This window comes from Symsagittifera roscoffensis, chromosome 4 (assembly GCF_963678635.1).
Source record: "Symsagittifera roscoffensis chromosome 4, txSymRosc1.1, whole genome shotgun sequence".
Lineage (NCBI taxonomy): Eukaryota > Metazoa > Xenacoelomorpha > Acoela > Convolutidae > Symsagittifera > Symsagittifera roscoffensis.
This window is the reverse complement of record NC_087065.1, coordinates 78,100,776-78,128,314: the sequence shown is the minus strand read 5'-3', so window position 1 is coordinate 78,128,314 and position 27,539 is coordinate 78,100,776. Positions and strand designations below refer to the sequence as shown.

The window sequence follows — 27,539 nt, the reverse complement described above, 5'->3', positions numbered from 1 at the left end:
AACTTGTTATAAAAAAGAAACCAGTGAGTTCATTGACATTTTTTCTGGCTACGTTTATTCTTTTTTCCATGGGCGAATTTTAATTGTTCTTGAAAGGTTACAGAATGTGTCCAAGCTCGTACAAATTCGTTGTGCATAATCTCATTTTAACCCATTACAGAAGCATCGCTCACTGCGACAGATGCAAAAAAGACTAAGACCTCTCCAGTTATCTCCCATCTCTCGCCCGCTCGATTTTTTGGATCTGTGTCGGATAAGTTCGGCACAATGAGAGACGAATCTATTCCCAATTCAGACAGCAAACAGAAGACTAAATGCAAACAGCTTCTGAATTATAAGTTCATGAACAGTTTGATGGAGCCGGGCGAAGGTGTAAGTAAAAAACGCGTTGTTTCGCTTAGTTTTAGTAAACGTGAAATGGTTTCACCGCTCTTCCTTTCACCAATAATTAAAGGCGAACAAGCGCTGAAATGAAACAACTAAAGTTTTGCATTTTGAATGAAGCTATGAAGGAAGAGTACTTCTAGGGCCAAAGAATGATTTCTGAAGGAAAGATAGCAAAATACCTGTTATTTGAAAAAGTCAAATCAAGTGGAAGGCAGCGATGGCCCGGTGTTTTTTTTTCAGCAGGTTTCAGGCAACTCAAAGAAAGCTCGTTACATAAAAAAGCGGCCGGAAGTTTGAAAAATGATTGAAAACTTTAAATATCTTCCACTTTTCTTTTTGTAGATTGGCTTGACCACAGCCCAGTCAATTGGGGAGCCGTCTACGCAGATGACACTGAACACATTCCACTTTGCGGGAAGAGGAGACGTGAACGTGACTTTGGGAATCCCCCGATTGCGGGAGTTGCTGCAGACTGCCTCCAAGAATATCAAGACACCCACCATGACTGTTCCAGTTCTCAAAAGTAAGCGATCGGTCCGATATCAGTGATGTCCAGTTAAAAACAATTGTGAAGTGTCTATTAAAAATTCATCATCATTCTTTTTATATTGAGACACCTCTTCTAGTTCTCAGTGGTGTTAGTTGATACATTTTCGTTTCGACTTTGTTGTTGAGTAATTTCGCAGGCTATTTCCCGTATTACTATGGGTTGCTTTATTCCGATTGTTTAGACTAGCGTCAGCTTAGTGTGCTATTAAGAACCTTATTTTTCTCTAACCTAACTCGCAAATAAAAGTGTTCATTAAAGTGTTCAATTAATTTGGAAAATTCACTGTAGCATTGGAAATTGCATAGTATCTGTTCTCTGCGGTATTTGTGGCTAGTGTTTGATCTTCTATCTACCAATGAGCTTCGGTGGCTGAGTAGTTTGTGTGTGATTCTTTATCTGAAGATCGCAGGTTCGAATCTCAAACGTAGTCGAATTTTTGCTAATTCGAGGCTTATTTATACTTTTTCTTATTCTACTGTTTAAAGCTGCGTGTGAGTCACTGGTTAAAGTGTCGTGTTGTCACTGGTGTTTGAGAAGCGAAGCATCGCTTCTGTGTTGTTTTTATGCTCAGTTACAGTGCACTTCTTCCTATGGTAGTCATCGTTATACTAGCGATCAGCGTAGTGTATTATTACGAACCTTATTTTTTTCTAACCTAACTCGCAAATGAAAGTTTTCATTAAAAGTGTTCATTTATTTGAAAATTTCACTTTAGCATTGGACATTCAGCATTTATAACTGCTTTTTGCGGTGTTCTCGCTAGTGATTGCGAAGCTTCGCCTCTTAAAAGCCTCGAGCCAGTTCAAAATAGCAGAGCTCTTTTGCTCCTCGGCAAGTCGAACCTCTAATGAGTACTTTAACAGAGGAATTTAAGAGCGGAATACAAATCTTTGGACAATTGATGTATTTTTTTTCAGGTTTTGGTTGTATGGTTTTAAAACATCTAAGAACAAAATTTTATTGCAAAATTAGTTTCATGGCAAGCAATTTCAAGATTTTTTGCGAGGTTTTGTTCGTTTGTTCAACGTTTTCACTTCGCTTTTTCCAAACCGTCCATTTATTTTCATCATTACTAGATGGAAATTTTTATATAAAGTTACCAGTCTCTTCGTTTTTTTCTTTGATTTCAAACACATTCTCATCAGAGACCTCCCGTTCATTAAGGTCTTTTGTTCCTCCTATTATTGAAACTTCTTCGACGTGTTTGCTACTGAGATCATTTACAACTTTCTGACTAGCTAATGCGTTAAGGGCAGCGCCAGGACAGGAGAAGGCTATTGATTTTTCAAGTAGAAATCGTTGAAAATTGAATCTCCCAAGACGGCATGCATACAGGTTGTTTTCAACTCAGTGAACACTGGTGTTCTGAATGTTTCGTGACTTTCTCTTCTTATAAAATTTTTTGTTCGAAGGTTTTTCAATTATTGCTTCTTTCCTAGAAGTCATGACCTAATTATCTGAGTTTTTTCTTTGTTTCCTTGTCAGTTTCTCAATTAACTTCAATATTCAATTCAAAATTTTTTCTACAATGAGCAGTAAACTTTGACCCTCGAGTTGGTACATTACTGCAACTCATAGTAGAAACGCATAAAAAGAAGACGTTTGAACTCATCCTCACGATAAACTCCTACTGGGACTGATAGCCGCTATTACTTTATTTGAGATATAACTAATCAAACTGATATTAAATCAAGTTGGTGTAACAAAAAGGTTATTGAGTAAAAAGTTTTTTTTACCATGTTTTACCATGTCATCATTCGGTCACTAACGGTTGATTTTGGAAGTCATGATATTGAAATTTTCCATCCAAATAGAACGTTTTGGTAATTTAAGTCAAGGAACGCCCCGAAAAACACAGGTAAGTTACCGGACGTTCTATTTCGTGGCGTTCCTGAACTGTTTTTTTTTGCTTGGATCCATTGGCAGTTTTTGTTTGTTTGAAGAAACAACAGCCTACGCAATCAAGACTGGATAACCGTTTAAAGCTGAATAATAGATATCTGCTTTGACGAACTACGAGTCGGTGTTTTTTGTATTAGCTAATTTAGTTCTCTGATTAAGGAGATATCACTGTTTGCAGCTCCCCGAGCAGAAAAGTTGTCGGAGAAGTTGAGCAAAGACTTCCGCAAGATCTACTTGGAAGACGTTGTGCTCTCGGTGGACTTGGAAAAGAGCTGGTCGAAAGATCTGAGACAGAAGTACAAGGTCCAGTTCCACTTTGTCTCCAAGAAGTATCTCAGATATCTGACATTCCTCAAGTCCAGACAGGTGCTCAAATTCATGGAGCACACTTTTCTCACGGTGAGTTGATATTTTCTAGTTACATCAGATTTTTAATTTTTTTTTAGAAAAATGAATTTTTGAGCATAATTTTATTCGGTCGGTAGTCTTTTTTTTCTCCAACGCAATATTGTGCATAGTTTATACGTTACTTACACCGCTTCGGGTGTTGCTATATCCGCGTTCGAATCCACTACTATCAAGGTGATTACTATTCGATCCAGGTTCAAGTTCTGTATTATCAGATTTTTATTGGGATTTTGACTTGTGTCCTTAGTCCACGATACAATTGTATTTTCAAAGGGTATTGGCTGTAGTAGTTGGACTTTAACCTTGAGTATATATAATTTACAAGTTCAAAATACGCGCACTAATTTTGAGTTGTTTCAGTTTTTGGTGAAGAAGTATGTACGTGTAGTGAAGAATCTGGGCAGAGGGGAACCCTCGTGTGAAGCTGCAGACGAACATGTGGATCCCAACGGATACGCTATTGTAAGTTGACCACGTATGCATTGAAACACCTAAAAGATATAAGGTGCAACGATTGTTGTGAGAGAATGAAAACTGTTGTGACGTGTTGTTTGCTGCAGTTTCTCAAAAGTTCCCGTGACGAGAGTTTTTAGAGATGAGTAATTGTACGCCAGGTCAAATGAAAACTACATTCTTCTAGCGGTGGGCAATTTTCAAACGAGAGGAAATGAAATTGTGTTCAGTGTAAAGTTATTGCTAAATTGGTTACCCCATTTGCAATCATTGCGTTCAAATAGTTTCATGAAAAACTAATTAAGGAAAAGGATTTATTTTTTGAGCGGTTGGAAAATTCAAGATTACCTATAATGCCAACAATTTAGCATTATCTATTACTGGAGTTAGGCGATGTAATAATTGGCTGTGATTCAGTCGGGTGGAGGTGGGGAGGGGAGGAATCGAACTCTGTCGGACGGCAACTCGGACTGTGAGGACAATGTGGAAGTGGGGGGCACTGGAGCTGCCAAGACACTCTCCAAAATAGATGACGAACGAGTGAGTAATGCAATCCTCGAACGCCCATTTGAAGTGAAATGAAACATGACTTACAAAATAAGTGATTTTTATTTATTATATTCATGGATATGAATTCATTTATACATGTTAATAGCAACCAAGGCCAGATATATATTTTTAACGGATGATTTGCTTGGAACTTAGATTAATGGAAAATATGGAAAATCTGTGTGATAGTACAAAAAATTTCTGTGATAGTACAAAAAATTTCTGTGATAGTGAAAAGTTGTAGTTTTGCAGTTTTGAAGGTTGTGCAAAACTAAGAAACGTAAAACTAAGAAAATGTTGGTCTAGGATTACGATGACGAGAAAGATGCGGATGACGAAGTGTTGGAATCTGAGAATGAGTTGGACGAACACGAGAAGGACGAGGGATCTGCCGACGAGTCCAAAGGTGAAATGTGAAGGATAATTTTGCATAAAGTTGTGCAAATGATAACTTCTGAAATAATTTCGAAACGTTTTTATGGTCAGCTTTGAGGTTGACATGTTGATCCATATGTTTTTATCATATCACCGAGTTTAAATTTTTTACTCCTACATATTTTGATAGGCAAGGACGGCGAGAGTGCAGAAGCGGACGAACAAAAAGCAGGTTCAGTTTTTTTATTTAAAAAAAAATTGTCAATAAACAGTTGTAGTGATAAAGTTAGAACTAGTGATTCGTTTGCAGTTCATGTAGTTCACAGTGTGAGCAAGGAGTCACATGACGAGAGAGTGCACTCTTTCCTGAGGGATTCACCCGACGCCATTGTACACTACGAGTTCGACACAATCAAAGGTCACAAAACAGCACAATATATTGATGATATATTACTTGATATGTTACATGATTCGGTTATGTATCGATCGCTTTTGACTAAAAATTTTGGGAAGCGATGGTGCGACGTTGCTCTGCAAGTAGCGAGAAAATGTAGATTCCCGAGTGAAATAAAGCTGAAATGTGGCGCTTTTGTTGCATATATTGTCAGTATAATAGCATGTAGTCTCAAATTCATTGGTGATTATTGTATTTTTTCTGCAAGCTCCAGTGGCACATGCCTGTACGGTAGTCGGCTTTAGTACTTGGTTGTCCGAGGTCTGAGTTTTCAATCCCGTAGAGGTCTTTTTATTTCAAAACACATTATAAATTTTTATTTCATCGCCTTTTTCCTTTTTTTGACCTGCTCAAAGCGACTTTAAGGCGGTTTTTTTTGCTTGCTTTTGCGAAGCGAAGCTGCTCTTCTCTGTTGTTTTATATTTTATTTTCAGCATTTTGAATTTTGTTTTTTGTTAGTTGTCCTTTGCAAAAATAGCAACCATCGTAGTGGACAATTCTTCGTTTTTCATTTGTTTTTTTTTTGTTATTTGAAAGTAAGTTTGCCAACCGCTATTAGATATCATATCAGTTTTTCCTTGATTTCCCCTTTTTTTGGCGTGACCGGTTTCTTTTCAAATCATATTGGCTTAGTTGTGTCTAATTTCGTCCTCTGATGCGTCTCATTTTGCGTAATTTTTATGCTCATATGTCTTTTTAAGTATCAATGATCGTAGACATTAAATAGGTCGTGTTAGTTTGTTTTTGATTTTTTTTTCAGGAAAATGTCTTGAAAATTTTTCGCGTTCAAATTTGATCTTTTCAAGTTCATTCAGATTTCGCTCTCGAATATTAAAATTTTCAATGGCGAAAAAAATTAAGGTATTTTTGCTGCAAAGAAGATATTTGGTTGTCAGAGTTCCCAGCCAAATAAAAAAAAAACGATCTATTGATCCATTTTTTCTTGGAGGGTTTGTTTTATGGAAAAAATGTGAATGCTTAAATTTTCTCTTATTGGGCTAAGAGTCATGAACGTAGTGAATACTCTCATGTAGGCCTTGTTTATTTTTTGTGTTTTTTTAGGAAAAAGAAAGTATGTTTACGCTGAAATTTGGTTTTTCGCAGTTTGACTTTTGATTTTTTTAAATATCACTTCATTTCCTTTGTTCAAAAGAAATCAAACTCCACTATCGAACAGCAAAAGTTCGAAGGTCACGAAAAACGAAATTGTATAGTATAAAGGTGACGAATTCTTCAGATTTCCCAGCGGAATAAAATTTTTACATATTGATCCATTTTTCTCTAGTTTACCATATATTTTTTTCTTTTGAAATTCGAAGTTCATTTTTAAAACAGATTTAAAGTGAAGTGTTTCTTTCCGCAAGTTAGAAATTTTTCAAAAATAGTGTCAAATTGTTTTCTGTATTTTTGAGTTTTTTGGCACTTTTCAATAATTGTGTTGGCTGTTTCTCAAGCTTAGGACAAATCGAGATGGTTGGAACATTCTGTTCTTAATAGACGGCCACCCTCGATGTTATACATAGCTGGTTAGTTAGTTCCAATATGGTGATTGGCACTTGGCTTTAAACCAAAATAGCCGGAAACTATGCAAAAAGAGAAACTGCTTAACAGTTTTTTCTTGACACATAATTTTTTTCGGAATACTTAACTGAAGCTCAAAGCCCTATTTCAAAAAGGGTTTCCTTGTGACATGTGATTCGATCCCATCTTGAAGGTTTTGGTCATTCTACAATGCGAGAAAAACATCCATTTTATCCTCACGATAGATTGTGATGGGAACAACAAATACATGCATAACACACCCTTTAAAACTTGTTTGTGTTTCAGAGAGTCATTGCACAGTTGTGTTTGAGTTCCCAGTCGAGGAGACCCCTCTGGACTTCGGGGTCTTTTTGAAGGAGGAGATATCCAAGGCTGTACTCTGTTCAAAGGCCAAAGGTAAATGTCTACGGCTAAAGGTCGCTTGTCAAGCATTCGTTGTATTCTTCGGGAGACTCTTGAGTATGGAAAGATTAGAGTTAAATTACGCTCAAGATAAATGTTAGCTATTCCTGGGGACCAGCTTACTTGCGAGCCGCATAGCATGCGGCTATTAGCGCAACTATAATTGATTTTGTTGTTTCTCATTGGCACCAAACGAGTAATTGTTTCAATTGTGCATGCTAAGCGACACGCATGCAAGTCGCTACACCCCGCTATTCCTATACCCTTGATATAGCGACTGACTGCATTACTAAGTCCATCAGAAAAGTATTGTTTCTGAAGAATAAAAACCAAAATACTAATATTTACGTAAGATGGTTGAGTTCACGAGGTGTTGTCGCGTATTCGGCTGAGGTAGTAGACAGAGACAGTTAGAAGAGCGAATGTTCGATTACTGCTTTGGGCGAAACGTGTTCGGGGTATTCTAACGACCGGTCTGTAATCCGTTCAATAGCTCCAATATTCTAGACCTTACAGTTGAACTTGATAATTAAAAGGGGCATATTCATGACTAGGTTCCAGAGGAGGGATTGTAAACAAGATCCGCCGTTTTCTCTAGATTTGTTTCAGTGGGTTTGTGTTTTTATTTGTGTTTCTTTCCTGCAGGGGTTCTTCGAGCGGTGGTATCAGATGGTAAGTTCGTGACGGAAGGAGTGAACGTAGACTACATTTCCCAGTTTTCGGATGTGTTTGACCTGAGCAAGCTGTACACGAACAGCATACACCACCTGCTCTGGCATTTCGGAATAGAGGCCGCCTATGCTGGAATCATTCGGGAGCTGGATTCTGTGTTTAGTGCTTATGGAATTGCAGTGGACAGAAGACATCTGTCGCTTGTTGGTAAGTTCTCGTCCATTTTCCTCGCCCGTAACGCACTGTATTAAATTGTGCAACGAGTAGTGCCTTAAGGTTTGAAGGTTAAACTTGAAGGAATTTAAGTGTTTAATCATGAAAAATGAGCTTGACAAGGAAAGGTAAAAACCAGCTTTTTTCAGCGAAGGTTACCAAAGCTCAAAGCAAAGCGGCTAATCTGTCCACGCATCAATGTAGAATAGATTTTGGTTGTTGGAAGGATCGCAAAGACCGGTATTTAATGCTAGAGAATCCGTGGCCTGTTTAATATTCTCGCCATTTAACCGAATTTACTTTAGATAAGTAGCAAAAATAAGCCTGTTGCTAAAAACAGATGAGCATTAGTACGCTTGTACGAGGCCAGGCCGTGGTCCTTAAAAGGCCAACTGAACAAATATGCGTCATCTTTTTTCTAAAAAAAGTTGCCACTTTCTAAGAAGTCGAAAGATTTAAATCGGGAGAGATCTTTAATACTAGGCATATGGTCGTTATAATGGTGAGCGTGTCAGAAGTTTGATTCAATTACTGAACTCGTTGTCGTTTTAGCCGACTATATGACCCAAAGTGGAAATATCGCAGGCTTCTCTCGAACTGAAGTGGCAAAGAATCCTTCACATCTGCAGCGAGCCAGTTTCGAATCGGCTTTCAGGTTTCTGAAAGAGGCGGCTATTTCTGGATACCCTGAAGATCTGACTTCACCTTCTGCGTGTATCTCTGTCGGCAAAGTCTCCAGTATTGGTTGGTGGAGTTTTCTAATTTCAAAATTTGGTAGCCATTGATGGTCTCTTAAATCAAGTAGGGTGAATTGTGCCGATTTTCGCAACATTTTGGCCAAATACATTAGGCCGAAGTGTTGACCTAAACGACAACAGACTGTTTTAAAAAGTATGGATTTGAAAAGTTAAAGGGTTGGTCAGCAAAAATGGTTGTTCTAAAATCAGATGAAAAGAGGGTTTCTCGAGGAGTGGGGGCATCTAGGAATCACTATCGAACCCCAATTTTGACCAAATACATTAGGCCGAAGTGTTGACCTAAACGACAACAGACTGTTTTAAAAAGTATGGATTTGAAAAGTTAAAGGGTTGGTCAGCAAAAATGGTTGTTCTAAAATCAGATGAAAAGAGGGTTTCTCGAGGAGTGGGGGCATCTAGGAATCACTATCAAACCCCAATTTTGACCAAATACATTAGGCCGAAGTGTTGACCTAAACGACAACAGACTGTTTTAAAAAGTATGGATTTGAAAAGTTAAAGGGTTGGTCAGCAAAAATGGTTGTTCTAAAATCAGATGAAAAGAGGGTTTCTCGAGGAGTGGGGGCATCTAGGAATCACTATCAAACCCCAATTTTGACCAAATACATTAGGCCGAAGTGTTGACCTAAACGACAACAGACTGTTTTAAAAAGTATGGATTTGAAAAGTTAAAGGGTTGGTCAGCAAAAATGGTTGTTCTAAAATCAGATGAAAAGAGGGTTTCTCGAGGAGTGGGGGCATCTAGGAATCGCTATTAAACCCCAATTTCTACCAAATACATTAGGCCGAAGTGTTGACCTAAACGACAACAGACTGTTTTAAAAAGTATGGATTTGAGAAGTTAAAGGGTTGGTCAGCAAAAATGGTTGTTCTAAAATCAGATGAAAAGAGGGTTTCTCGAGGAGTGGGGGCATCTAGGAATCACTATCAAACCCCAATTTTGACCAAATACATTAGGCCGAAGTGTTGACCTAAACGACAACAGACTGTTTTAAAAAGTATGGATTTGAAAAGTTAAAGGGTTGGTCAGCAAAAATGGTTGTTCTAAAATCAGATGAAAAGAGGGTTTCTCGAGGAGTGGGGGCATCTAGGAATCACTATCAAACCCCAATTTTGACCAAATACATTAGGCCGAAGTGTTGACCTAAACGACAACAGACTGTTTTAAAAAGTATGGATTTGAAAAGTTAAAGGGTTGGTCAGCAAAAATGGTTGTTCTAAAATCAGATGAAAAGAGGGTTTCTCGAGTAGTGGGGGCATCTAGGAATCACTATCAAACCCCAATTTTGACCAAATACATTAGGCCGAAGTGTTGACCTAAACGACAACAGACTGTTTTAAAAAGTATGGATTTGAAAAGTTAAAGGGTTGGTCAGCAAAAATGGTTGTTCTAAAATCAGATGAAAAGAGGGTTTCTCGAGGAGTGGGGGCATCTAGGAATCACTATCAAACCCCAATTATGACCAAATACATTAGGCCGAAGTCTTGACCTAAACGACAACAGACTGTTTTAAAAAGTATGGATTTGAAAAGTTAAAGGGTTGGTCAGCAAAAATGGTTGTTCTAAAATCAGATGAAAAGAGGGTTTCTCGAGGAGTAGGGGCATCTAGGAATCACTATCAAACCCCAATTTTGACCAAATACATTAGGCCGAAGTGTTGACCTAAACGACAACAGACTGTTTTAAAAAGTATGGATTTGAAAAGTTAAAGGGTTGGTCAGCAAAAATGGTTGTTCTAAAATCAGATGAAAAGAGGGTTTCTCGAGGAGTGGGGGCATCTAGGAATCACTATCAAACCCCAATTTTGACCAAATACATTAGGCCGAAGTGTTGACCTAAACGACAACAGACTGTTTTAAAAAGTATGGATTTGAAAAGTTAAAGGGTTGGTCAGCAAAAATGGTTGTTCTAAAATCAGATGAAAAGAGGGTTTCTCGAGGAGTGGGGGCATCTAGGAATCACTATCAAACCCCAATTTTGACCAAATACATTAGGCCGAAGTGTTGACCTAAACGACAACAGACTGTTTTAAAAAGTATGGATTTGAAAAGTTAAAGGGTTGGTCAGCAAAAATGGTTGTTCTAAAATCAGATGAAAAGAGGGTTTCTCGAGGAGTGGGGGCATCTAGGAATCACTATCAAACCCCAATTTTGACCAAATACATTAGGCCGAAGTGTTGACCTAAACGACAACAGACTGTTTTAAAAAGTATGGATTTGAGAAGTTAAAGGGTTGGTCAGCAAAAATGGTTGTTCTAAAATCAGATGAAAAGAGGGTTTCTCGAGGAGTGGGGGCATCTAGGAATCACTATCAAACCCCAATTTTGACCAAATACATTAGGCCGAAGTGTTGACCTAAACGACAACAGACTGTTTTAAAAAGTATGGATTTGAGAATTTAAAGGGTTGGTCAGCAAAAATGGTTGTTCTAAAATCAGATGAAAAGAGGGTTTCTCGAGGAGTGGGGGCATCTAGGAATCACTATCAAACCCCAATTTTGACCAAATAAATTAGGCCGAAGTGTTGACCTAAACGACAACAGACTGTTTTAAAAAGTATGGATTTGAAAAGTTAAAGGGTTGGTCAGCAAAAATGGTTGTTCTAAAATCAGATGAAAAGAGGGTTTCTCGAGGAGTGGGGGCATCTAGGAATCACTATCAAACCCCAATTTTGACCAAATACATTAGGCCGAAGTGTTGACCTAAACGACAACAGACTGTTTTAAAAAGTATGGATTTGAGAAGTTAAAGGGTTGGTCAGCAAAAATGGTTGTTCTAAAATCAGATGAAAAGAGGGTTTCTCGAGGAGTGGGGGCATCTAGGAATCACTATCAAACCCCAATTTTGACCAAATACATTAGGCCGAAGTGTTGACCTAAACGACAACAGACAGTTTTAAAAAGTATGGATTTGAGAAGTTAAAGGGTTGGTCAGCAAAAATGGTTGTTCTAAAATCAGATGAAAAGAGGGTTTCTCGAGGAGTGGGGGCATCTAGGAATCACTATCAAACCCCAATTTTGACCAAATACATTAGGCCGAAGTGTTGACCTAAACGACAACAGACTGTTTTAAAAAGTATGGATTTGAAAAGTTAAAGGGTTGGTCAGCAAAAATGGTTGTTCTAAAATCAGATGAAAAGAGGGTTTCTCGAGGAGTGGGGGCATCTAGGAATCACTATCAAACCCCAATTTTGACCAAATACATTAGGCCGAAGTGTTGACCTAAACGACAACAGACTGTTTTAAAAAGTATGGATTTGAGAAGTTAAAGGGTTGGTCAGCAAAAATGGTTGTTCTAAAATCAGATGAAAAGAGGGTTTCTCGAGGAGTGGGGGCATCTAAGAATCACTATCAAACCCCAATTTTGACCAAATACATTAGGCCGAAGTGTTGACCTAAACGACAACAGACTGTTTTAAAAAGTATGGATTTGAGAAGTTAAAGGGTTGGTCAGCAAAAATGGTTGTTCTAAAATCAGATGAAAAGAGGGTTTCTCGAGGAGTGGGGGCATCTAGGAATCACTATCAAACCCCAATTTTGACCAAATACATTAGGCCGAAGTGTTGACCTAAACGACAACAGACTGTTTTAAAAAGTATGGATTTGAAAAGTTAAAGGGTTGGTCAGCAAAATTGGTTGTTCTAAAATCAGATGAAAAGAGGGTTTCTCGAGGAGTGGGGGCATCTAGGAATCACTATCAAACCCCAATTTTGACCAAATACATTAGGCCGAAGTGTTGACCTAAACGACAACAGACTGTTTTAAAAAGTATGGATTTGAAAAGTTAAAGGGTTGGTCAGCAAAAATGGTTGTTCTAAAATCAGATGAAAAGAGGGTTTCTCGAGGAGTGGGGGCATCTAGAAATCACTATCAAACCCCAATTTTGACCAAATACATTAGGCCGAAGTGTTGACCTAAACGACAACAGACTGTTTTAAAAAGTATGGATTTGAAAAGTTAAAGGGTTGGTCAGCAAAAATGGTTGTTCTAAAATCAGATGAAAAGAGGGTTTCTCGAGGAGTGGGGGCATCTAGGAATCACTATCAAACCCCAATTTTGACCAAATACATTAGGCCGAAGTGTTGACCTAAACGACAACAGACTGTTTTAAAAAGTATGGATTTGAGAAGTTAAAGGGTTGGTCAGCAAAAATGGTTGTTCTAAAATCAGATGAAAAGAGGGTTTCTCGAGGAGTGGGGGCATCTAGGAATCGCTATTAAACCCCAATTTTGACCAAATACATTAGGCCGAAGTGTTGACCTAAACGACAACAGACTGTTTTAAAAAGTATGGATTTGAGAAGTTAAAGGGTTGGTCAGCAAAAATGGTTGTTCTAAAATCAGATGAAAACAGGGTTTCTCGAGGAGTGGGGGCATCTAGGAATCACTATCAAACCCCAATTTTGACCAATTACATTAGGCCGAAGTGTTGACCTAAACGACAACAGACTGTTTTAAAAAGTATGGATTTTAGCAGTTAAAGGGTTGGTCAGCAAAAATGGTTGTTCTAAAATCAGATGAAAAGAGGGTTTCTCGAGAAGTGGGGGCATCTAGGAATCGCTATTAAACCCCAATTTTGACCAAATACATTAGGCCGAAGTGTTGACCTAAACGACAACAGACTGTTTTAAAAAGTATGGATTTGAAAAGTTAAAGGGTTGGTCAGCAAAAATGGTTGTTCTTAAATCAGATGAAAAGAGGGTTTCTCGAGGAGTGGGGGCATCTAGGAATCACTATCAAACCCCAATTTTGACCAAATACATTAGGCCGAAGTGTTGACCTAAACGACAACAGACTGTTTTAAAAAGTATGGATTTGAGAAGTTAAAGGGTTGGTCAGCAAAAATGGTTGTTCTAAAATCAGATGAAAAGAGGGTTTCTCGAGGAGTGGGGGCATCTAGGAATCACTATCAAACCCCAATTTTGACCAAATACATTAGGCCGAAGTGTTGACCTAAACGACAACAGACTGTTTTAAAAAGTATGGATTTGAAAAGTTAAAGGGTTGGTCAGCAAAAATGGTTGTTCTAAAATCAGATGAAAAGAGGGTTTCTCGAGGAGTGGGGGCATCTAGGAATCACTATCAAACCCCAATTTTGGCCAAATACATTAGGCCGAAGTGTTGACCTAAACGACAACAGACTGTTTTAAAAAGTATGGATTTGAAAAGTTAAAGGGTTGGTCAGCAAAAATGGTTGTTCTAAAATCAGATGAAAAGAGGGTTTCTCGAGGAGTGGGGGCATCTAGGAATCACTATCAAACCCCAATTTTGACCAAATACATTAGGCCGAAGTGTTGACCTAAACGACAACAGACTGTTTTAAAAAGTATGGATTTGAAAAGTTAAAGGGTTGGTCAGCAAAAATGGTTGTTCTAAAATCAGATGAAAAGAGGGTTTCTCGAGGAGTGTGGGCATCTAGGAATCACTATCAAACCCCAATTTTGACCAAATACATTAGGCCGAAGTGTTGACCTAAACGACAACAGACTGTTTTAAAAAGTATGGATTTGAAAAGTTAAAGGGTTGGTCAGCAAAAATGGTTGTTCTAAAATCAGATGAAAAGAGGGTTTCTCGAGGAGTGGGGGCATCTAGGAATCACTATCAAACCCCAATTTTGACCAAATACATTAGGCCGAAGTGTTGACCTAAACGACAACAGACTGTTTTAAAAAGTATGGATTTGAAAAGTTAAAGGGTTGGTCAGCAAAAATGGTTGTTCTAAAATCAGATGAAAAGAGGGTTTCTCGAGGAGTGGGGGCATCTAGGAATCACTATCAAACCCCAATTTTGACCAAATACATTAGGCCGAAGTGTTGACCTAAACGACAACAGACTGTTTTAAAAAGTATGGATTTGAAAAGTTAAAGGGTTGGTCAGCAAAAATGGTTGTTCTAAAATCAGATGAAAAGAGGGTTTCTCGAGGAGTGGGGGCATCTAGGAATCACTATCAAACCCCAATTTTGACCAAATACATTAGGCCGAAGTGTTGACCTAAACGACAACAGACTGTTTTAAAAAGTATGGATTTGAAAAGTTAAAGGGTTGGTCAGCAAAAATGGTTGTTCTAAAATCAGATGAAAAGAGGGTTTCTCGAGGAGTGGAGGCATCTAGGAATTACTATCAAACCCCAATTTTGACCAAATACATTAGGCCGAAGTGTTGACCTAAACGACAACAGACTGTTTTAAAAAGTATGGATTTGAAAAGTTAAAGGGTTGGTCAGCAAAAATGGTTGTTCTAAAATCAGATGAAAAGAGGGTTTCTCGAGGAGTGGGGGCATCTAGGAATCACTATCAAACCCCAATTTTGACCAAATACATTAGGCCGAAGTGTTGACCTAAACGACAACAGACTGTTTTAAAAAGTATGGATTTGAAAAGTTAAAGGGTTGGTCAGCAAAAATGGTTGTTCTAAAATCAGATGAAAAGAGGGTTTCTCGAGGAGTGGGGGCATCTAGGAATCACTATCAAACCCCAATTTTGACCAAATACATTAGGCCGAAGTGTTGACCTAAACGACAACAGACTGTTTTAAAAAGTATGGATTTGAAAAGTTAAAGGGTTGGTCAGCAAAAATGGTTGTTCTAAAATCAGATGAAAAGAGGGTTTCTCGAGGAGTGGAGGCATCTAGGAATTACTATCAAACCCCAATTTTGACCAAATACATTAGGCCGAAGTGTTGACCTAAACGACAACAGACTGTTTTAAAAAGTATGGATTTGAAAAGTTAAAGGGTTGGTCAGCAAAAATGGTTGTTCTAAAATCAGATGAAAAGAGGGTTTCTCGAGGAGTGGGGGCATCTAGGAATCACTATCAAACCCCAATTTTGACCAAATACATTAGGCCGAAGTGTTGACCTAAACGACAACAGACTGTTTTAAAAAGTATGGATTTGAAAAGTTAAAGGGTTGGTCAGCAAAAATGGTTGTTCTAAAATCAGATGAAAAGAGGGTTTCTCGAGGAGTGGGGGCATCTAGGAATCACTATCAAACCCCAATTTTGACCAAATACATTAGGCCGAAGTGTTGACCTAAACGACAACAGACTGTTTTAAAAAGTATGGATTTGAGAAGTTAAAGGGTTGGTCAGCAAAAATGGTTGTTCTAAAATCAGATGAAAAGAGGGTTTCTCGAGGAGTGGGGGCATCTAGGAATCACTATCAAACCCCAATTTTGACCAAATACATTAGGCCGAAGTGTTGACCTAAACGACAACAGACAGTTTTAAAAAGTATGGATTTGAGAAGTTAAAGGGTTGGTCAGCAAAAATGGTTGTTCTAAAATCAGATGAAAAGAGGGTTTCTCGAGGAGTGGGGGCATCTAGGAATCACTATCAAACCCCAATTTTGACCAAATACATTAGGCCGAAGTGTTGACCTAAACGACAACAGACTGTTTTAAAAAGTATGGATTTGAAAAGTTAAAGGGTTGGTCAGCAAAAATGGTTGTTCTAAAATCAGATGAAAAGAGGGTTTCTCGAGGAGTGGGGGCATCTAGGAATCACTATCAAACCCCAATTTTGACCAAATACATTAGGCCGAAGTGTTGACCTAAACGACAACAGACTGTTTTAAAAAGTATGGATTTGAAAAGTTAAAGGGTTGGTCAGCAAAAATGGTTGTTCTAAAATCAGATGAAAAGAGGGTTTCTCGAGGAGTGGGGGCATCTAGGAATCACTATCAAACCCCAATTTTGACCAAATACATTAGGCCGAAGTGTTGACCTAAACGACAACAGACTGTTTTAAAAAGTATGGATTTGAGAAGTTAAAGGGTTGGTCAGCAAAAATGGTTGTTCTAAAATCAGATGAAAAGAGGGTTTCTCGAGGAGTGGGGGCATCTAGGAATCGCTATTAAACCCCAATTTTGACCAAATACATTAGGCCGAAGTGTTGACTTAAACGACAACAGACTGTTTTAAAAAGTATGGATTTGAGAAGTTAAAGGGTTGGTCAGCAAAAATGGTTGTTCTAAAATCAGATGAAAAGAGGGTTTCTCGAGGAGTGGGGGCATCTAGGAATCACTATCAAACCCCAATTTTGACCAATTACATTAGGCCGAAGTGTTGACCTAAACGACAACAGACTGTTTTAAAAAGTATGGATTTGAGCAGTTAAAGGGTTGGTCAGCAAAAATGGTTGTACTAAAATCAGATGAAAAGAGGGTTTCTCGAGAAGTGGGGGCATCTAGGAATCGCTATTAAACCCCAATTTTGACCAAATACATTAGGCCGAAGTGTTGACCTAAACGACAACAGACTGTTTTAAAAAGTATGGATTTGAAAAGTTAAAGGGTTGGTCAGCAAAAATGGTTGTTCTTAAATCAGATGAAAAGAGGGTTTCTCGAGGAGTGGGGGCATCTAGGAATCACTATCAAACCCCAATTTTGACCAAATACATTAGGCCGAAGTGTTGACCTAAACGACAACAGACTGTTTTAAAAAGTATGGATTTGAGAAGTTAAAGGGTTGGTCAGCAAAAATGGTTGTTCTTAAATCAGATGAAAAGAGGGTTTCTCGAGGAGTGGGGGCATCTAGGAATCACTATCAAACCCCAATTTTGACCAAATACATTAGGCCGAAGTGTTGACCTAAACGACAACAGACTGTTTTAAAAAGTATGGATTTGAGAAGTTAAAGGGTTGGTCAGCAAAAATGGTTGTTCTAAAATCAGATGAAAAGAGGGTTTCTCGAGGAGTGGGGGCATCTAGGAATCGCTATTAAACCCCAATTTTGACCAAATACATTAGGCCGAAGTGTTGACCTAAACGACAACAGACTGTTTTAAAAAGTATGGATTTGAGAAGTTAAAGGGTTGGTCAGCAAAAATGGTTGTTCTAAAATCAGATGAAAAGAGGGTTTCTCGAGGAGTGGGGGCATCTAGGAATCACTATCAAACCCCAATTTTGACCAATTACATTAGGCCGAAGTGTTGACCTAAACGACAACAGACTGTTTTAAAAAGTATGGATTTGAGCAGTTAAAGGGTTGGTCAGCAAAAATGGTTGTACTAAAATCAGATGAAAAGAGGGTTTCTCGAGAAGTGGGGGCATCTAGGAATCGCTATTAAACCCCAATTTTGACCAAATACATTAGGCCGAAGTGTTGACCTAAACGACAACAGACTGTTTTAAAAAGTATGGATTTGAAAAGTTAAAGGGTTGGTCAGCAAAAATGGTTGTTCTTAAATCAGATGAAAAGAGGGTTTCTCGAGGAGTGGGGGCATCTAGGAATCACTATCAAACCCCAATTTTGACCAAATACATTAGGCCGAAGTGTTGACCTAAACGACAACAGACTGTTTTAAAAAGTATGGATTTGAGAAGTTAAAGGGTTGGTCAGCAAAAATGGTTGTTCTAAAATCAGATGAAAAGAGGGTTTCTCGAGGAGTGGGGGCATCTAGGAATCACTATCAAACCCCAATTTTGACCAAATACATTAGGCCGAAGTGTTGACCTAAACGACAACAGACTGTTTTAAAAAGTATGGATTTGAAAAGTTAAAGGGTTGGTCAGCAAAAATGGTTGTTCTAAAATCAGATGAAAAGAGGGTTTCTCGAGGAGTGGGGGCATCTAGGAATCACTATCAAACCCCAATTTTGACCAAATACATTAGGCCGAAGTGTTGACCTAAACGACAACAGACTGTTTTAAAAAGTATGGATTTGAAAAGTTAAAGGGTTGGTCAGCAAAAATGGTTGTTCTAAAATCAGATGAAAAGAGGGTTTCTCGAGGAGTGGGGGCATCTAGGAATCACTATCAAACCCCAATTTTGACCAAATACATTAGGCCGAAGTGTTGACCTAAACGACAACAGACTGTTTTAAAAAGTATGGATTTGAAAAGTTAAAGGGTTGGTCAGCAAAAATGGTTGTTCTAAAATCAGATGAAAAGAGGGTTTCTCGAGGAGTGGGGGCATCTAGGAATCACTATCAAACCCCAATTTTGACCAAATACATTAGGCCGAAGTGTTGACCTAAACGACAACAGACTGTTTTAAAAAGTATGGATTTGAAAAGTTAAAGGGTTGGTCAGCAAAAATGGTTGTTCTAAAATCAGATGAAAAGAGGGTTTCTCGAGGAGTGGGGGCATCTAGGAATCACTATCAAACCCCAATTTTGACCAAATACATTAGGCCGAAGTGTTGACCTAAACGACAACAGACTGTTTTAAAAAGTATGGATTTGAAAAGTTAAAGGGTTGGTCAGCAAAAATGGTTGTTCTAAAATCAGATGAAAAGAGGGTTTCTCGAGGAGTGGGGGCATCTAGGAATCACTATCAAACCCCAATTTTGACCAAATACATTAGGCCGAAGTGTTGACCTAAACGACAACAGACTGTTTTAAAAAGTATGGATTTGAAAAGTTAAAGGGTTGGTCAGCAAAAATGGTTGTTCTAAAATCAGATGAAAAGAGGGTTTCTCGAGGAGTGGGGGCATCTAGGAATCACTATCAAACCCCAATTTTGACCAAATACATTAGGCCGAAGTGTTGACCTAAACGACAACAGACTGTTTTAAAAAGTATGGATTTGAAAAGTTAAAGGGTTGGTCAGCAAAAATGGTTGTTCTAAAATCAGATGAAAAGAGGGTTTCTCGAGGAGTGGGGGCATCTAGGAATCACTATCAAACCCCAATTTTGACCAAATACATTAGGCCGAAGTGTTGACCTAAACGACAACAGACTGTTTTAAAAAGTATGGATTTGAAAAGTTAAAGGGTTGGTCAGCAAAAATGGTTGTTCTAAAATCAGATGAAAAGAGGGTTTCTCGAGGAGTGGGGGCATCTAGGAATCACTATCAAACCCCAATTTTGATCAAATACATTAGGCCGAAGTGTTGACCTAAACGACAACAGACTGTTTTAAAAAGTATGGATTTGAAAAGTTAAAGGGTTGGTCAGCAAAAATGGTTGTTCTAACATCAGATGAAAAGAGGGTTTCTCGAGGAGTGGGGGCATCTAGGAATCACTATCAAACCCCAATTTTGACCAAATACATTAGGCCGAAGTGTTGACCTAAACGACAACAGACTGTTTTAAAAAGTATGGATTTGAAAAGTTAAAGGGTTGGTCAGCAAAAATGGTTGTTCTAAAATCAGATGAAAAGAGGGTTTCTCGAGGAGTGGGGGCATCTAGGAATCACTATCAAACCCCAATTTTGACCAAATACATTAGGCCGAAGTGTTGACCTAAACGACAACAGACTGTTTTAAAAAGTATGGATTTGAAAAGTTAAAGGGTTGGTCAGCAAAAATGGTTGTTCTAAAATCAGATGAAAAGAGGGTTTCTCGAGGAGTAGGGGCATCTAGGAATCACTATCAAACCCCAATTTTGACCAAATACATAAGGCCGAAGTGTTGACCTAAACGACAACAGACTGTTTTAAAAAGTATGGATTTGAAAAGTTAAAGGGTTGGTCAGCAAAAATGGTTGTTCTAAAATCAGATGAAAAGAGGGTTTCTCGAGGAGTGGGGGCATCTAGGAATCACTATCAAACCCCAATTTTGACCAAATACATTAGGCCGAAGTGTTGACCTAAACGACAACAGACTGTTTTAAAAAGTATGGATTTGAAAAGTTAAAGGGTTGGTCAGCAAAAATGGTTGTTCTAAAATCAGATGAAAAGAGGGTTTCTCGAGGAGTGGGGGCATCTAGGAATCACTATCAAACCCCAATTTTGACCAAATACATTAGGCCGAAGTGTTGACCTAAACGACAACAGACTGTTTTAAAAAGTATGGATTTGAAAAGTTAAAGGGTTGGTCAGCAAAAATGGTTGTTCTAAAATCAGATGAAAAGAGGGTTTCTCGAGGAGTGGGGGCATCTAGGAATCACTATCAAACCCCAATTTTGACCAAATACATTAGGCCGAAGTGTTGACCTAAACGACAACAGACTGTTTTAAAAAGTATGGATTTGAGAAGTTAAAGGGTTGGTCAGCAAAAATGGTTGTTCTAAAATCAGATGAAAAGAGGGTTTCTCGAGGAGTGGGGGCATCTAGGAATCACTATCAAACCCCAATTTTGACCAAATACATTAGGCCGAAGTGTTGACCTAAACGACAACAGACTGTTTTAAAAAGTATGGATTTGAGAATTTAAAGGGTTGGTCAGCAAAAATGGTTGTTCTAAAATCAGATGAAAAGAGGGTTTCTCGAGGAGTGGGGGCATCTAGGAATCACTATCAAAATCAAACCCCAATTTTGACCAAATAAATTAGGCCGAAGTGTTGACCTAAACGACAACAGACTGTTTTAAAAAGTATGGATTTGAAAAGTTAAAGGGTTGGTCAGCAAATGGTTGTTCTAAAATCAGATGAAAAGAGGGTTTCTCGAGGAGTGGGGCATCTAGGAATCACTATCAAACCCCAATTTTGACCAAATACATTAGGCCGAAGTGTTGACCTAAACGACAACAGACTGTTAAAAAGTATGGATTTGAGAGTTAAAGGGTTGGTCAGCAAAAATGGTTGTTCTAAAATCAGATGAAAAGAGGGTTCTCGAGAGTGGGGGCATCTAGGAATCACTATCAAACCCCAATTTTGACCAAATACATTAGGCCGAAGTGTTGACCTAAACGACAACAGACAGTTTAAAAAGTATGGATTTGAGAAGTTAAAGGGTTGGTCAGCAAAAAATGGTTGTTCTAAAATCAGATGAAAAGAGGGTTTCTCGAGGAGGGTGGGGGCATCTAGGAATCACTATCAAACCCCAATTTTGACCAAATACATTAGGCCGAAGTGTTGACCTAAACGACAACAGACTGTTTTAAAAGTATGGATTTGAAAAGTTAAAGGGTTGGTCAGCAAAAATGGTTGTTCTAAAATCAGATGAAAAGAGGGTTTCCTCGAGGAGTGGGGGCATCTAGGAATCACTATCAAACCCCAATTTTGACCAAATACATTAGGCCGAAGTGTTGACCTAAACGACAACAGACTGTTTTAAAAAGTATGGATTTGAGAAGTTAAAGGGTTGGTCAGCAAAAATGGTTGTTCTAAAATCAGATGAAAAGAGGGTTTCTCGAGGAGTGGGGGCATCTAGGAATCACTATCAAACCCAATTTTGACCAAATACATTAGGCCGAAGTGTTGACCTAAACGACAACAGACTGTTTTAAAAAGTATGGATTTGAGAAGTTAAAGGGTTGGTCAGCAAAAATGGTTGTTCTAAAATCAGATGAAAAGAGGGTTTCTCGAGGAGTGGGGGCATCTAGGAATCACTATCAAACCCCAATTTTGACCAAATACATTAGGCCGAAGTGTTGACCTAAACGACAACAGACTGTTTTAAAAAGTATGGATTTGAAAAGTTAAAGGTTGGTCAGCAAAAATGGTTGTTCTAAAATCAGATGAAAAGAGGGTTTCTCGAGGAGTGGGGGGCATCTAGGAATCACTATCAAACCCCAATTTTGACCAAATACATTAGGCCGAAGTGTTGACCTAAACGACAACAGACTGTTTTAAAAAGTATGGATTTGAAAAGTTAAAGGTTGGTCAGCAAAAATGGTTGTTCTAAAATCAGATGAAAAGAGGGTTTCTCGAGGAGTGGGGGCATCTAGGAATCACTATCAAACCCCAATTTTGACCAAATACATTAGGCCGAAGTGTTGACCTAAACGACAACAGACTGTTTAAAAAGTATGGATTTGAAAAGTTAAAGGGTTGGTCAGCAAAAATGGTTGTTCTAAAATCAGATGAAAAGAGGGTTTCTCGAGGAGTGGGGGCATCTAGGAATCACTATCAAACCCCAATTTTGACCAAATACATTAGGCCGAAGTGTTGACCTAAACGACAACAGACTGTTTTAAAAAAGTATGGATTTGAGAAGTTAAAGGGTTGGTCAGCAAAAATGGTTGTTCTAAAATCAGATCAAAAGAGGGTTTCTCGAGGAGTGGGGGCATCTAGGAATCGCTATTAAACCCCAATTTTGACCAAATACATTAGGCCGAAGTGTTGACCTAAACGACAACAGACTGTTTAAAAAAGTATGGATTTGAGAAGTTAAAGGGTTGGTCAGCAAAAATGGTTGTTCTAAAATCAGATGAAAAGAGGGTTCTCGAGGAGTGGGGGCATCTAGGAATCACTATCAAACCCCAATTTTGACCAATTACATTAGGCCGAAGTGTTGACCTAAACGACAACAGACTGTTTTAAAAAGTATGGATTTGAGCAGTTAAAGGGTTGGTCAGCAAAAATGGTTGTTCTAAAATCAGATGAAAAGAGGGTTTCTCGAGAAGTGGGGGCATCTAGGAATCGCTATTAAACCCCAATTTTGACCAAATACATTAGGCCGAAGTGTTGACCTAAACCGACAACAGACTGTTTTAAAAAGTATGGATTTGAAAAGTTAAAGGGGTTGGTCAGCAAAAATGGTTGTTCTTAAATCAGATGAAAAGAGGGTTTCTCGAGGAGTGGGGGCATCTAGGAATCACTATCAAACCCCAATTTTGACCAAATACATTAGGCCGAAGTGTTGACCTAAACGACAACAGACTGTTTTAAAAAGTATGGATTTGAGAAGTTAAAGGGTTGGTCAGCAAAAATGGTTGTTCTAAAATCAGATGAAAAGAGGGTTTCTCGAGGAGTGGGGGCATCTAGGAATCACTATCAAACCCCAATTTTGACCAAATACATTAGGCCGAAGTGTTGACCTAAACGACAACAGACTGTTTTAAAAAGTATGGATTTGAAAAGTTAAAGGGTTGGTCAGCAAAAATGGTTGTTCTAAAATCAGATGAAAAGAGGGTTTCTCGAGGAGTGGGGGCATCTAGGAATCACTATCAAACCCCAATTTTGACCAAATACATTAGGCCGAAGTGTTGACCTAAACGACAACAGACTGTTTTAAAAAGTATGGATTTGAAAAGTTAAAGGGTTGGTCAGCAAAAATGGTTGTTCTAAAATCAGATGAAAAGAGGGTTTCTCGAGGAGTGGGGGCATCTAGGAATCACTATCAAACCCCAATTTTGACCAAATACATTAGGCCGAAGTGTTGACCTAAACGACAACAGACTGTTTTAAAAAGTATGGATTTGAAAAGTTAAAGGGTTGGTCAGCAAAAATGGTTGTTCTAAAATCAGATGAAAAGAGGGTTTCTCGAGGAGTGTGGGCATCTAGGAATCACTATCAAACCCCAATTTTGACCAAATACATTAGGCCGAAGTGTTGACCTAAACGACAACAGACTGTTTTAAAAAGTATGGATTTGAAAAGTTAAAGGGTTGGTCAGCAAAAATGGTTGTTCTAAAATCAGATGAAAAGAGGGTTTCTCGAGGAGTGGGGGCATCTAGGAATCACTATCAAACCCCAATTTTGACCAAATACATTAGGCCGAAGTGTTGACCTAAACGACAACAGACTGTTTTAAAAAGTATGGATTTGAAAAGTTAAAGGGTTGGTCAGCAAAAATGGTTGTTCTAAAATCAGATGAAAAGAGGGTTTCTCGAGGAGTGGGGGCATCTAGGAATCACTATCAAACCCCAATTTTGACCAAATACATTAGGCCGAAGTGTTGACCTAAACGACAACAGACTGTTTTAAAAAGTATGGATTTGAAAAGTTAAAGGGTTGGTCAGCAAAAATGGTTGTTCTAAAATCAGATGAAAAGAGGGTTTCTCGAGGAGTGGGGGCATCTAGGAATCACTATCAAACCCCAATTTTGACCAAATACATTAGGCCGAAGTGTTGACCTAAACGACAACAGACTGTTTTAAAAAGTATGGATTTGAAAAGTTAAAGGGTTGGTCAGCAAAAATGGTTGTTCTAAAATCAGATGAAAAGAGGGTTTCTCGAGGAGTGGAGGCATCTAGGAATTACTATCAAACCCCAATTTTGACCAAATACATTAGGCCGAAGTGTTGACCTAAACGACAACAGACTGTTTTAAAAAGTATGGATTTGAAAAGTTAAAGGGTTGGTCAGCAAAAATGGTTGTTCTAAAATCAGATGAAAAGAGGGTTTCTCGAGGAGTGGGGGCATCTAGGAATCACTATCAAACCCCAATTTTGACCAAATACATTAGGCCGAAGTGTTGACCTAAACGACAACAGACTGTTTTAAAAAGTATGGATTTGAAAAGTTAAAGGGTTGGTCAGCAAAAATGGTTGTTCTAAAATCAGATGAAAAGAGGGTTTCTCGAGGAGTGGGGGCATCTAGGAATCACTATCAAACCCCAATTTTGACCAAATACATTAGGCCGAAGTGTTGACCTAAACGACAACAGACTGTTTTAAAAAGTATGGATTTGAAAAGTTAAAGGGTTGGTCAGCAAAAATGGTTGTTCTAAAATCAGATGAAAAGAGGGTTTCTCGAGGAGTGGAGGCATCTAGGAATTACTATCAAACCCCAATTTTGACCAAATACATTAGGCCGAAGTGTTGACCTAAACGACAACAGACTGTTTTAAAAAGTATGGATTTGAAAAGTTAAAGGGTTGGTCAGCAAAAATGGTTGTTCTAAAATCAGATGAAAAGAGGGTTTCTCGAGGAGTGGGGGCATCTAGGAATCACTATCAAACCCCAATTTTGACCAAATACATTAGGCCGAAGTGTTGACCTAAACGACAACAGACTGTTTTAAAAAGTATGGATTTGAAAAGTTAAAGGGTTGGTCAGCAAAAATGGTTGTTCTAAAATCAGATGAAAAGAGGGTTTCTCGAGGAGTGGGGGCATCTAGGAATCACTATCAAACCCCAATTTTGACCAAATACATTAGGCCGAAGTGTTGACCTAAACGACAACAGACTGTTTTAAAAAGTATGGATTTGAGAAGTTAAAGGGTTGGTCAGCAAAAATGGTTGTTCTAAAATCAGATGAAAAGAGGGTTTCTCGAGGAGTGGGGGCATCTAGGAATCGCTATTAAACCCCAATTTTGACCAAATACATTAGGCCGAAGTGTTGACCTAAACGACAACAGACTGTTTTAAAAAGTATGGATTTGAAAAGTTAAAGGGTTGGTCAGCAAAAATGGTTGTTCTAAAATCAGATGAAAAGAGGGTTTCTCGAGGAGTGGGGGCATCTAGGAATCACTATCAAACCCCAATTTTGACCAAATACATTAGGCCGAAGTGTTGACCTAAACGACAACAGACTGTTTTAAAAAGTATGGATTTGAGAAGTTAAAGGGTTGGTCAGCAAAAATGGTTGTTCTAAAATCAGATGAAAAGAGGGTTTCTCGAGGAGTGGGGGCATCTAGGAATCGCTATTAAACCCCAATTTTGACCAAATACATTAGGCCGAAGTGTTGACTTAAACGACAACAGACTGTTTTAAAAAGTATGGATTTGAGAAGTTAAAGGGTTGGTCAGCAAAAATGGTTGTTCTAAAATCAGATGAAAAGAGGGTTTCTCGAGGAGTGGGGGCATCTAGGAATCACTATCAAACCCCAATTTTGACCAATTACATTAGGCCGAAGTGTTGACCTAAACGACAACAGACTGTTTTAAAAAGTATGGATTTGAGCAGTTAAAGGGTTGGTCAGCAAAAATGGTTGTACTAAAATCAGATGAAAAGAGGGTTTCTCGAGAAGTGGGGGCATCTAGGAATCGCTATGAAACCCCAATTTTGACCAAATACATTAGGCCGAAGTGTTGACCTAAACGACAACAGACTGTTTTAAAAAGTATGGATTTGAAAAGTTAAAGGGTTGGTCAGCAAAAATGGTTGTTCTTAAATCAGATGAAAAGAGGGTTTCTCGAGGAGTGGGGGCATCTAGGAATCACTATCAAACCCCAATTTTGACCAAATACATTAGGCCGAAGTGTTGACCTAAACGACAACAGACTGTTTTAAAAAGTATGGATTTGAGAAGTTAAAGGGTTGGTCAGCAAAAATGGTTGTTCTAAAATCAGATGAAAAGAGGGTTTCTCGAGGAGTGGGGGCATCTAGGAATCGCTATTAAACCCCAATTTTGACCAAATACATTAGGCCGAAGTGTTGACCTAAACGACAACAGACTGTTTTAAAAAGTATGGATTTGAGAAGTTAAAGGGTTGGTCAGCAAAAATGGTTGTTCTAAAATCAGATGAAAAGAGGGTTTCTCGAGGAGTGGGGGCATCTAGGAATCACTATCAAACCCCAATTTTGACCAATTACATTAGGCCGAAGTGTTGACCTAAACGACAACAGACTGTTTTAAAAAGTATGGATTTGAGCAGTTAAAGGGTTGGTCAGCAAAAATGGTTGTACTAAAATCAGATGAAAAGAGGGTTTCTCGAGAAGTGGGGGCATCTAGGAATCGCTATTAAACCCCAATTTTGACCAAATACATTAGGCCGAAGTGTTGACCTAAACGACAACAGACTGTTTTAAAAAGTATGGATTTGAAAAGTTAAAGGGTTGGTCAGCAAAAATGGTTGTTCTTAAATCAGATGAAAAGAGGGTTTCTCGAGGAGTGGGGGCATCTAGGAATCACTATCAAACCCCAATTTTGACCAAATACATTAGGCCGAAGTGTTGACCTAAACGACAACAGACTGTTTTAAAAAGTATGGATTTGAGAAGTTAAAGGGTTGGTCAGCAAAAATGGTTGTTCTAAAATCAGATGAAAAGAGGGTTTCTCGAGGAGTGGGGGCATCTAGGAATCACTATCAAACCCCAATTTTGACCAATTACATTAGGCCGAAGTGTTGACCTAAACGACAACAGACTGTTTTAAAAAGTATGGATTTGAGCAGTTAAAGGGTTGGTCAGCAAAAATGGTTGTACTAAAATCAGATGAAAAGAGGGTTTCTCGAGAAGTGGGGGCATCTAGGAATCGCTATTAAACCCCAATTTTGACCAAATACATTAGGCCGAAGTGTTGACCTAAACGACAACAGACTGTTTTAAAAAGTATGGATTTGAAAAGTTAAAGGGTTGGTCAGCAAAAATGGTTGTTCTTAAATCAGAT

General features: G+C 38.5%; 1 protein-coding gene across 1 annotated transcript in view; it reads left to right on the top strand.

Annotated features, from left to right (window-relative positions):
* LOC134843898 (DNA-directed RNA polymerase I subunit RPA1-like) overlaps window positions 1-27,539 on the top strand; it is an 81,229-nt gene that overhangs the window by 26,710 nt on the left and 26,980 nt on the right. The window contains exons 18-28 of the mRNA XM_063860236.1: window positions 161-372; window positions 730-910; window positions 3,018-3,238; window positions 3,608-3,709; window positions 4,118-4,240; window positions 4,556-4,655; window positions 4,815-4,856; window positions 4,935-5,042; window positions 6,906-7,016; window positions 7,668-7,901; window positions 8,460-8,651. Of these exons, the coding sequence (XP_063716306.1) occupies window positions 161-372; window positions 730-910; window positions 3,018-3,238; window positions 3,608-3,709; window positions 4,118-4,240; window positions 4,556-4,655; window positions 4,815-4,856; window positions 4,935-5,042; window positions 6,906-7,016; window positions 7,668-7,901; window positions 8,460-8,651 (1,626 nt within the window). The remainder of the gene's footprint in view (window positions 1-160; window positions 373-729; window positions 911-3,017; window positions 3,239-3,607; window positions 3,710-4,117; window positions 4,241-4,555; window positions 4,656-4,814; window positions 4,857-4,934; window positions 5,043-6,905; window positions 7,017-7,667; window positions 7,902-8,459; window positions 8,652-27,539) is intronic.